The sequence below is a fragment of the Protomyctophum bolini genome (assembly GCF_963924005.1).
Source record: "Protomyctophum bolini genome assembly, chromosome: 20".
In the NCBI taxonomy this organism is placed as follows: Eukaryota; Metazoa; Chordata; class Actinopteri; order Myctophiformes; family Myctophidae; genus Protomyctophum; species Protomyctophum bolini.
The window spans coordinates 23,635,296-23,647,807 of NC_137881.1; the positions used below are offsets into that span (position 1 = coordinate 23,635,296).

The window sequence follows — 12,512 nt, forward strand, 5'->3', positions numbered from 1 at the left end:
TGTGGGCTGGTTACATGAATGTAACATTATTAATAAATAATAATAATAATCAGGTGAGTGGCAGTCTCGATACGATTACACAGAAATGTGTGTGGCCATTCGGGAATTCAAATGACAGTAATAAACGTATTCTCCACCCCCAGGCTGATTCTACAGACTTCAAATATTCATTAAAAAAATGTACGTTGCAATATACTGTAGTACTGTACATAGCAACAAAACGTTACGTATAGATGTTCCCGGTCTAAATGGGTTAATGTATCATTAATAAAATAATGTTATTTAAAATAGCAATTGCAACAATAATAATAACACAGACAGTCCCTACCACATAGTTGTACGTTTTTTTCCTGCAACTTTTCACTATGACCTGAAAGTGGTTAATGTGGTACGGTGTGTAAAACTCTGATATTTTCCAGGTGACAAGGGAGACACCTGTGTGAACTGTGTCGGCAGCGTCAGCGGCATTCCTGGACCTCAGGGACCTCCCGGAACGCCCGGCTTCCCCGGTAAGAAGAACCACGGCCATTTATTCTGTTCATGTCGGAGAGAACAATAGCAGTGATAAGATAGATTGTGCTGTTAACAAACTAACAATAGAAAAACATACTTACCTCCTGTCCTCTCCACTCTCCACTTCAGGTGGTTCTGGCGGTCCAGGTGCCAAAGGAGACAGAGGATTCCCAGGAAACCCCGGTTCCGTCGGTCCCCCCGTAAGCACTCCTCCTGTTCTCCTGCTTTTCCGTTTACTTTTCCGCTTTTGTTCGAGGGGTTTAGGTAGCAGGCGACGTCGCGATAAAGCGATCGACGTGTCAATAGCGGAATATGCATGTGCAATGTTTTTACTCAATCTTTTACCTTAACATGCGCATAAGCTAAAACTAATGACTCTCCCTCCCTCTCCTCATCCCTCTCATCTCATTCAGGGCACCTCTGGTGGCAACGGGAGCCCAGGGTTCCCCGGAGCGAAGGGAGAGCCAGGTGACGCCATAACCGTGGACGGTGGGAGGGGAACGAAGGGTGACACCGGTTTCCCCGGACCCCCCGGCCTGCCCGGTTTGGACGGACGCCCCGGGCGGGATGGTGGTCCCGGAGCGCCTGGAGCTAAAGGAGCGTCTGTGAGTGGAGGCTCCATGCATGTGTGTGTGGGTGTGTGATTTAGTCATCGGCAGGGGTGAGCTGTCGGTGTGGCTATCCACGGGAATGACCGACCTTGATGCATATCAATGGTGACGGTCAATAGTGTCAACCTTCTAAAGTGGTATTAGTCGTCATACTACTGGCGTCAGATGTTCTGTCTGAAGTAGTCTAAGGAGTTGGATAACAGTGGCTGATGAATTCATGAAAATTACAGAGGTGATGTTTGCAAGGTAATGATTATGACAAGTTGACAACACAAAAGTTTCCCCATTATGCAAGTCAATAGAATAGGTTAATTAATAGGTTGAACATTTATAAGAGGTTATTTCAATCAGTGATTGAACCGTGTGCATGTGCGAGCGACATAGCCCCACTAGTTAAAAAGTCCACAGCACAATGAGCCCTGGTCATCATCGGTCTTGTTATTGATTCACCATGCATTCATGAGTCCACCCAGCATCCATCCATCCATCCCAGCTCCAATATGAAATACCACCATTTCTTCGTGTCCATCTCCCAGGGTTCCCTGCAGGTAAAAGGAGAGCGAGGTCCATCAGGTGAGCCGGGTCTACAGGGTCAACCAGGTGACAGGGGGTCCCCAGGCGGCCCCGGCTTTGGACCCCAGGGCCCCGGAGGAGAGAAAGGTGTCCAGGGCGTCTCGGGAAGACCTGGTAACCCTGGCGGTCCAGGTAAGCATGTTCCTTACAGATCTACAAGCTAACAGAGGGCTCCGACACGTTTGTTTGTCAGTAGATCCTTTCTTTTTTGCCAAAAGTGACCTTATGCCGGGAAGTTTTTGATTTTGACAGCACATTTTGATATAGTTTTAGTCATAGCCTTTTGAATAAAACCATATTTTAGTCATCTAAATGTTTTGCTTTAAGTTGAATAAATCTAAAGCCATATATTTTGGCAGGCATTCTAGGGTGTCATAATTATGCCTGATTTTACTCTTGGTTGCAGTAGATACAGTATTTTCTTTTTGGCAAGAGTGACCTTGTCCTTCATGTGAGTCACAACTCTGTTTGATACAACACTGGGACCCCCTTTCCACCGGTTGGTTCCCAATGGGAACCGGTTCAGTTCTTTTTGGTTCTTAGTCCATGAGCCAGAGCTCCAAAATTGGTGGAAACAACTAGACCTATATTAAATTGTTTATAGGATCAATACAAGTAAATTAATACATGATAACGCTTCCACAGTAGTAGCTTTTTCATATTACCGGTATGTTCTATTATTTTGCATATATTCCTCTTTTGCATATTTAAAAATTTGTAATACCGGTACATTAAATCATTGTCTCCGTGTAAGTACTCAATTGGGGAAGTGTCATGGTGATAACAATCTAACATAGGTATGGTTTTGCCCACCCCTTCCTACAGGTGGTAAAGGTGAGCCCGGTATAACGGTGGCTGAGAAGGGTCATCCAGGACTGAGAGGACAAGACGGAGACCCCGGTCAGCCTGGACAACCAGGTACAAAACCCAGCGCACACACACACACACACACAATACAGTAGAACACAACACATTACAATTCTCTGTTTAGCTAATCATTGTAAATACTCTCAACCCTATAGACTCCAAATTCAATTAATAAAAAAATACCGTGCTAGTTTAACCATGTCATTATTAAAAGATTTCCAAAGATTTTCACCAAATAGTGATAATTGCCGATCTGCAAGATGGACACAAAGCTTGCAGATTGACTATTATCGCTATTTAGATGTTATTTTAAAGGCCATTTCGCCGCAGACAGAGGCTATGGCTATGTGAGGGTCCTCGGTCCTTTCTGTTCCAATTCAAGCACTGCTTCTCGACGAATCACTCCAGCTTATAATAATCACAATGTATATGAATCTTCTGATTGGCTGATGTTGTTGTGCTTCATTGTTGCTAGGTAACCCTGGAGGGCCCGGTTCACCTGGTTTCCCCGGCGGACCAGGAGCCAAAGGTGACCCAGGACTTCCTGGTATTGGACTGCCCGGTGGTCCCGGCGCCAAAGGTACGGTGCAAAGAACCAGAAACAGAACTCTTTCTATCCGTCTACTTTCCTCTGCTTCCTCTCTAGTCTACAGCGCGCCGCCTGTTCCTCCATTTGAAAATAAATGATCTACAAGCTCGATCGGCTATTTCTTTTCTTTTTTCATACATGACGAACTTGAAATGGACATTAATTAAATGGACTGCATGATGAGTACTCATACTTGATACTTTTACTTAAGTAAAAAAAAAAAGTCCACGCTTTTCTAGCTCCTAAGCTCACATCTTCTCATCATCTCCATTTCTCCTTCTCCATCTCGTAAACGTATTTCTCATATCTCTTGTTCGTGCTTCCTTCTGTTCTTCGACTTACTCTTCCTCACGTTCCTACTTCCAGTATGTTTGCTAAATGGTTCTTCTTCTCTATGCCTGGAGTTTCCTTCTCCCTTTCCACCATTACACCGTTGCTTTGTAGTAGAGTTATGTTTACTCAGTTACATTTATATAAGATTTTCTTTTTAGGGAAGACAAAATATGTCTTCCCTGTTTCTTATCCTCCTGAAGGCTGAAAGCCTTGGAGTCAAAAGGCCCAATCAAAACACCACCACTTTAGTGACATCATAACATCATCCGCTCCCCTAACCAACAGCTAAGGTGAAAACCAGGTATACTTAATGAACTGGTGGGTGTGGCCACATAAAAACATAATTTTAACACACATTCTGTACACTTAAAAATAAATTAATCATGGCACTCCATCTTTAAAGTCGGCCATACCATCCAATGATCAAAAGGGATTGTCATGTTGTATTCTAAAACAAAATGGCCGACACCATCATAACCACTCACCCATTCTTCTCCCTCAGGTTTCCCAGGTACTCCCGGCGGGCCAGGAGCTCCCGGCGGAGGAGGCAGACCAGGATTGGACGGTCTCCCTGGATCGCCTGGATTCCCAGGATCAAAGGTGACATTATTATTATTATTATTGTTGTGTGCTTGAGTGGCGAGTCAACTGTTATCAGAATTATTCCCAGGGGGCCGTTTGCTCTTTTGGCTGTGTGACGTCATGTGGGTCAACTCAACCAATTGGAAAACAGAGGGAGGGGGGGCTGTGATGCCATGTGGGTCAATACATCATCGAGTAGAGAGCTACTCAGGGGCCACACTGTTTCTTCAGGAACAGCATTGTCTAGTTATTGTTATTACTTGCGCAAGCAGAGCGCGCAAGTACTGTAATCGGCTGCGTATGCTGGTGACGTCGCTCGGCCAATCAGGGACAAAGAACAGCGATCGGCTGTATGCCGGTACATTCCACCAGCCAATGAGAAACCACTGCTCTCGATGACGTAACTAACGTACGTTTCAAAATTGGTATAAGGTCAATAGGGGGTATGTGTGTATGACGGTGTACTCTACCGGCACTGATGGACCACTGATGTATTTCAAACCTGGACAGCAGCAGAGAGCTTTAGGACTCAGATCAGCGGTCATACCAGCAGTGGTGAGCGCACCTCATGGCGCGCTCTGCTTGCACACAAGTAGGCCATAGTATGGCCTACTTGTGCGCAAGTTGGCAGCTGATAGTTATTATTATAATTATATGGTCATGTATAGATACTGTCAATGTGAGTGGATTACTTGTTTAGTATTTATATATTCAATTGTCCGCGCCCATGCCCCGATAATTGCTCTGAAAACCATGTGTGTGTGTGTGTGTGTGTGTGTGTTATAGGGGGAGCCTGGCGTGGGACAGTCCGGGGCTCCTGGAGCCCCAGGGTTCCCCGGAGGTAAAGGTGGACCTGGACCTAAGGGAGACTCCGGTTTCCCTGGTAGCCCCGGTCAGCCTGGACGAGGAGGCTTCGATGGCGGTCCTGGAGCTAAAGGTATTCTCAGCTTCTGTCAATGTTAATGCGCGTGTGTGTGTGTGTGTGTGTGTGTGTGTGTGTGTGTGTGTGTGTGTGTGTGTCATGAACTTAGTTTACTGTAGCGTTTACTTTCCTGTACTAATAGAATCACTCTTTGTATTCATTATTGACGCTGTAATGACAACAGAGCTACCAGAGGTGTCACTAAAAACACTACTACAACGTATACAGTACTTGTAAAGGTAAATGTAAAAACAAAAGGCTTACATTGACGTTCTCTCATCACCTCAGGTGACGCTGGTCTCCCTGGTATTCCTGGAGCTCGTGGACCACCGGGAAGCCTCTCCATCGGTAGCCTGGGAGCACAGGGACCCCCCGGACCGCCCGGCCTGATGGGCTCCCCAGGTAAGACAACCACAGTCAGAGGATGACGTTAATGTCAGCTAAAGGACACACGTACGTAACACAGCCAACGCAGGTAGAACTACTGCCTAAATGAGATTTAAGTACAATGCATATACAGTAGAATATAGGGCATTAAGCAACTAGTCGACTAGTTTACTAGACTAGTTTACTAGTCGACTAGTAAATCCACTAGTCGACCTTGTTGGTACTAGTTGACTAGTTGATTTTTTTTCGATTTTGTAGGCCTCGAGACCAGGTAGATTATAGTTATAGTCACCAATGTACACCGTTTTTAAATGTACAAATATTTATTTCCAAAAAAAAAGAAGTTTACTAGGCAACTAGTCAACTAGTAAAAATGACTAGAAGTCTACCCTAGTAGAATATGATTACACAATAATTCAAGTATAATAAAGTAAGGAATTAAATAGTAGTTTATATGTTACCAAAACTTCCAAAAGGTTGGACTATTAGTGTTTGTATGGCTGCATAGACATAAAACATAAATATTTAAATACTTATCATTGTAGTCATACGGGATATTGTGATTGTGGGGCCGAGTAGTAGCATGACTGTTAGGTTTGTATGATTACAGTATATAATTAACATCAATGGAATATTAACTTGAACATTGATTTCATAACATCTGATGCTAGTCAAGATTGAAGTATATAAAGTTTGTGCAATGCATTGGTTGTCATCTTGTGTTAACAATGCTATAATAATGTGTACTGAATTGTGTTATTGAAAGTCACCAAAGAGTTATGTGCATGGATAGGATACACTCTACTGTATGAGCACTTGGAATGGTGTCTGGGTGACTTTGTGAACTTGGTATGTGGTTCACTACCTCAATGTCCTGCCTGATAGAGTTGGAGACTGTGAAGTTAAAGGTGGTGGTTGGAAAGAGCACTGAATGTCACTTTGTATTGTAGTGTTTTGGGTTGATCAAGGTTTGTGTATGGAAGTTGTAAAAGCCTAGTGCACAGTAACTGTACAGTCGGTGTACTGCGGTGGGTCCCAAACAGTGTGCCGAGGCCGAGGGACACTATTACCTTTATACAAATATACAAAAACGCATGATTTCAGTACCTTTTGGGTACTCATTTCCCAATACAGAGGCAAATTCTATACCGTAAACATTATTATAATTTTTATTGTATCCACTTTCAACTGCTCAGTGGCCTTGCGGTTTGAGTGTCTGCCCTGAGATTTGGAGGTCGGGGTTCGATCGCCGATCGGGGTCATACCAAAGACTAAAAATGGGACCCAATGCCTCCCGACTTGGCACTCAGCATTAAGGGTTGGATTGGGGTAAATACCTGTGACATACTAGCGTCATGTCCAGGGGGTGTACTTGTACATCAAGATTAGATATAAGCTCCTTACTTGTTCACAAAATAGTTTGGAAACCACTGCTGTACTGAGAGATTGATTGTGATTGGTTAAAACATTACCAGTCAGTCACTGGTTGGTAACCATACCTTGATCTGGGGAACTTCACCACACCTTGTTTTATTTACCTACACATCTGTCCATGAAACCACTGCAGAAATGATCATGTCACCTGCACGCTTTCACCTCACTCCACTGCACGAGTTCACCGGTTTGCAACGAGACACGGCTTGGGTGTAGAAACTTAAAGCAACAATGAGCACCGCAATGTTAAAATAGTTGTGTCACCATTTTTAACCCCACAAGATGTGCTTCCTGAGTGCACAAACCTCAAACTAACTGTGAGCACGAGATCACGGGGGGTTTCACGACAAACCGTTCCTCTGTCACAGGGCTTTGTCAGCCCTTTAACCCTGCATACAGAGTGCACAGAAGCCCCAAGCTAACTAAGAATGATCCGATTACCGTCCTGTGTGAATACTCTGGAAATGTATCGTCATTGTGTTATTCCTATTCTATAGATTCTTCATTCTGGTATAACATAGGGCTGGGCAATTGTCTATATATATTTCTAGATTTTAATCACATGTCGGAAACAACGCAAATAGCCAATCTACACGCTCACAAGCTTGTGGGCTTGTAGATCTGCTATTTTCACTATTAGAACATTTTCCAAAAAAAAGTCAAAGAAAAAATATATATACTTATCATCACTATACAATATTATATCACAATAGGTATTTGCTCCAATATATCATGATATTTAATTTTGTCCCTATCGCCCAGCCCTATAGTATAATAGAAAGAACATTACTGTTCATGTAATGTTAAGCCAGTGATTTATCCAAACAACGGTTCATTTTGAGAGTATTTCAACACTTCATGAAAAGGGACATTTTAATGCATTCATCCTTCTCATCTTCGACCTAATCTGACGCCCCGCCTACTTCGCTCTGAAACACGTCCCCCTTCCTAACCTGCGGCCCACTCTGACTCCAAGGCGAGAAAGGTATTGTACCTCAATACCAGGTGTCGCAAATTATACTGTTTTACATACTTGAATGTTTCAGTATGGAGTTGCAAAGCCTTCTTGCTGCGTTCTTAATGATTATTCCAGAACCACAAACACACAGTGCATATTTCCAAATATGACTTCATACCTGTAGTTTTAACAATATTTAGAAGTTACTGTAATGTCAACGTATGGTATAAGCATGCCATTTAAAAAAGTTGTTTTGGTTGATTTTACTGTATTAAAGGTCTTTTGAGTCACACACACTTTCATATTGTCGGGTGGAAACCTCATCCTGTAAGTATGTCCAAAACAAAAATAGCAACTCTCAAGCTCAAAACACGTCAGCGTTTCGAGCTTGCAGATCTGCTACTTTTGATAATTATTTAGTCACAAGCGCTTGTTAATACTTTTCATTGGTTAAATATTTATAAAACCCACACAGACACACTGAAATATTACAAAATAAGTGAAAATAGCCCAAATGGTTTAATGGTTTTCTGCTCAACAGCAATGATATTGTTTATCCTGCTTTGAGATAATATATTGTGGCGTTTGTTTATCCTCTGTTGAGAAAATAGGTTGTTGTGTTTGTATCTTCAGGCTAGATTTTCGCAGCTGAGGTCGAGTCAATGCTTAACCTTTTATTGATTTCATTTACTTTTTTGTTTTTTTATTAATAAAGTCGGTTCCTTCCTTTTCTTTTATGTAAAGCGTCTTTGGGTACTTGTGCTAAGTATGTGCTATATTATAAATCAGACCTATTATTATTAGTAGTATAAGATGCTTGGGTATGCATTCACAAACTGAACAGGATGACAAATATATACCACTTGAGATACCATGGGTTATGTATTCCCAATCATCATGGGAACGAAACATAAAATGAGAGTATTCAGTCATAACTAACAAAAACAAAACAAATCCGGTCAACCAAGTATAGATAGGGCCCGTGGGGAATCGGGTCAACAAAGAACAGGACCCTAATGTGTTAAACTCTGGTAAAGTCTCAGGTTTAATGGTTCACTCTGAACCGTGCTCCCTGAGCCTGACCCCTTCTCCGTTCCCCTCGCCATCTCCCAGGACACCCAGGTGGCAACGGAGAGAAGGGAGACCCCGGTCCCCCAGGCTTGGACATCCCAGGGCTGCCAGGAGACAGAGGGAGTCCCGGTTTCCCCGGGTCCCCGGGAGCCATAGGACCTGCCGGAGGCCCTGGAGGGCCAGGACGTGACGGACTACCTGGACTGCCAGGTAAACCATTGTGTTATTATTATTATTATTATTAGTCGTCGACTAAACCTGTGACCAGGATAACAAGATGACAACTCTTTGAACTGTGTTACGGGCCAGCTGGCTAACGAGCTGACAGAATGACTGCATGTGAAAGTGACGTGAGGGAGTTCTATGGCTCCGAACAGGACCGGCTTACCCATTTTGTCTGTTTTAGGAGTGCATGTCTTTAACCCCGTCTCTCTCGTCTCTGATTGGCTGCAGGCACTAAAGGAGACATGGGTTCAATGGGAGCTCCTGGACCCGGTGGAGGCCCTGGAGGCCCAGGAGGACCTGGCTTCCCAGGACCTAAAGGTACGCATGCGCACACACACACACACACACACACACACACACAAACACAATGCTTTGTGCGAGGGACCCCCAGAATAGAAAAAAATATATATATATATTAAACGTTTTCCAAACATTTTAGATATTTTTCAAATATTTTCTAAAACAGCAGATGCTGCGCACATGCACATCTGCTGTTTTTGAATAGCCATAGTACACAATGCAGTACACATTCAGCTGGGGACCCCCAGGAAGACCCCAAGGACTTTGGGTACCACTGGTCTAAAAACGGTCAAACCAAAACAAGAATTGCATGCTGACAAAATCTCCCAATGTAGAGATTTCCCCTCCTAAGCCATTGTGTCTGGCCTTTTTCCTGTGCAGGTGACAACGGTTTCCCAGGCAGACCCGGTGGCCCCGGTGGTCCCGGCGGCAAAGGAGACCGAGGAGACGCCGGTGTTCAGGGACCCCCGGGCCCCAGCATCGCCCCCGTGGCCGTGAAGGGAGAGTCCGGAGTACCCGGCATTCCAGGTACGATACAACAGAGAACCAAAACCTACAGGTCCTTGCCACGCTAGATCATGGGTCTTCAACACCTGGCTGAGCGAGAGATGAAGCAGGCACCCATATTATATATTGTAGAAATATATTTAGTTTTTGAGCGGTGCCTAACCGCTCCAATGACTGAGATGTAATGATCTTACAATTTGTGTGTGCTTGTGTTTTGTTCTACAGGTCTGTCGGGCCAACCAGGTCAGAAGGGTATCGCTGGTCTCCCTGGAGATGGAGGAAATCCAGGATCGGACGGACGCCCCGGACTGTCAGGACCACCAGGTATGGGATCATTCATTCTTGCACACAATCTGAGCTGGGGGCATCCGCGTGGTACAGTATGGAGGGAAAAGTACTCACCCACCACCGCAGAGACCTGATACGCAGAATTACACTGAATGCTGGAGACATCATTGCTTACATGTACATGCATTCTGGGTTGTGTTGCAGGACCTAAAGGAGATGCTGGTATTCCTGGAGGCCCAGGAGGTCCTGGAGGCTCAGGTCTGAAAGGCGCCATGGGAGAGATGGGATTCCCAGGTGGGTTCAAACACATGAAGCATGATGAACACCAGTCGGCCTAACCTGATTGGCTGGCTGGCTGGCTGGCTCACGAACTGGCTTACAATTGGATGATGGGATTGCTGAAAAAAACAAAAGTGAACACAACCTTTAGGGGAGGTTATTATTACGAAATGAAATGTCGTCCTCTTAACGGATGCTATTTTTGCAGATATTTGAATTCATAAACTAAATTGGATACCGTTGAAAATGTTTGACAAAGCATCTATCCAATTCACTGACTAACTTGATCGTCATGGTCCATTGCATCTTTTCTATGATGTCACAGGACCGGGTGGGCTGAAGGGAACACCGGGTCAGCCTGGTAGGCCAGGAGGTCCGGGTGGGCCCGGATCCCCTGGATTCCCCGGAGCCAAGGGAGACCCCGGTTCTGCTGGAGTCGGAGCGCCGGGAGCACCTGGACTAAAGGTACCACACACAGGGACGAGCACTTTAGAGTCACACTGAACTGAAGTAGGCAGTATTTATGATTAGAACATTGAAGGTATGCGAGGGAACACACACACTCTAATGATACCATCCCCCCCACCAGGGAGACCCAGGCCAGCCAGGCTACCCAGGAACTCCTGGACAGAAGGGGGCATCAGCAGGACCAGGACTCCCAGGACTTCCAGGAGGCCCAGGAGCCAAGGGAGACCCCGGCCTCCCAGGATTCCAAGGTAGGCCCGTCTGGACGGAGAGAAGAAGAAAAGAGTCGGCCTGCAAACTATGATCCTATTCATACTTCGTCACACCACCTAAAATAGACGACCTACAAGCCCACTCAGCGTTGTAGATGCGACGTGTTGACGTGTTGAATGCGACGTCATTGTCGGTCTGCTTTTTATAGCATGAATTGCGTACATTAGGCTTCATGCAAATGTCTTTTGATACCTTAGACCAGGTATCATTAAGATCCAGAAGTTTGCTTCCACCAGGAACATGTAGTCAAATGTTTTTGTGTCATTGCATGTGCTGCTGTGCAACCCTCGCATGTTCAAGTATTCAGTGTGGCAAGTACAAGAGGTTTAGCACAAGTGTGCTGATCATTAGCCTCTAATTAGCATCAACAGTAATGATGATGAGCAACACATCTCATGCAGTTTGCACGGATAGCTTGCCAGTAGACCGATGAGCGACCATTTTTGTATGACTTAACCACTTCAAACATAGCCCCTAGGCGCGGACATCGGGTGAAACTATCAGCTATTTTCATCAGAACATTTTTTGTTTTTAAATAAGAATAAAAGCAATCTTTTTTTAACCACTCTGTATGGTACGTTAATACAATCTGCAGAGGTAGGAGGTGCTATCCCCACTCTTCAATAATTTAGACATTTAGACGCCGGTTGAATGTAGTGAACAGCTGAGAAGTAGTACTGCCTGAAGCTCCTAAGCACAATATCTCCACTGGCCAGGCGGGGATTGCCTCTTGAATGAGGGACAGAAATGTGGTCCTACCATGTGGGAAGAATAGAATACGATTATACGATACAATACAAGGCTTTTATTAGTCATTGCACAATGTACTGTACAACGCACTTTAGTGTGGCCCTTCAGTGGTACAATATAAACAAAAGATACATTAAATACAGAATAGTAATAATTAAATGAATAAAAATGTACATCAAATAAACATACAGTAAATGCATTGTTCTTTATTGCTCTAACACGATGTTACGCAATACTTCACAATTCACTGGAAAATACCTGGATGGAAATGGTTTTCATTTTCCTTCCTTTCCCTGTTTTTGTGTAGGTTCTCCCGGTATCCCCGGTCCTAAAGGTCTGGACGGTGGTCCCGGAGGCCCGGGTCTCAACGGAGCTCCCGGTAGACCGGGCGAGGGGGGGCGTCCCGGCGGGCCAGGGTTCCCAGGAGACAAGGGTCAAGCAGGTCGCGACGGAATCCCTGGACCGGCTGGAATCAAAGGAGATGCAGGTTAGTGAGGGGGATTTAGGAGACCCGGGTTAGTTCTAAACTGTAGATCTCACACTTTTATTTATTTTTCAAAAATATTCAAAAACAGCAGATGTACA

General features: G+C 44.5%; 1 protein-coding gene across 1 annotated transcript in view; it reads left to right on the top strand.

Moving 5' to 3' along the window:
- Positions 1-12,512, top strand: part of col4a5 (collagen, type IV, alpha 5 (Alport syndrome)) — a 71,055-nt gene that overhangs the window by 46,641 nt on the left and 11,902 nt on the right. The window contains exons 21-37 of the mRNA XM_080792689.1: positions 420-509; positions 643-713; positions 927-1,118; positions 1,661-1,829; positions 2,523-2,615; positions 3,040-3,144; positions 3,989-4,086; positions 4,855-5,005; positions 5,279-5,392; positions 8,883-9,050; positions 9,294-9,383; positions 9,747-9,893; positions 10,098-10,196; positions 10,365-10,454; positions 10,765-10,904; positions 11,029-11,155; positions 12,235-12,414. Of these exons, the coding sequence (XP_080648815.1) occupies positions 420-509; positions 643-713; positions 927-1,118; positions 1,661-1,829; positions 2,523-2,615; positions 3,040-3,144; positions 3,989-4,086; positions 4,855-5,005; positions 5,279-5,392; positions 8,883-9,050; positions 9,294-9,383; positions 9,747-9,893; positions 10,098-10,196; positions 10,365-10,454; positions 10,765-10,904; positions 11,029-11,155; positions 12,235-12,414 (2,124 nt within the window). The remainder of the gene's footprint in view (positions 1-419; positions 510-642; positions 714-926; positions 1,119-1,660; positions 1,830-2,522; positions 2,616-3,039; positions 3,145-3,988; positions 4,087-4,854; positions 5,006-5,278; positions 5,393-8,882; positions 9,051-9,293; positions 9,384-9,746; positions 9,894-10,097; positions 10,197-10,364; positions 10,455-10,764; positions 10,905-11,028; positions 11,156-12,234; positions 12,415-12,512) is intronic.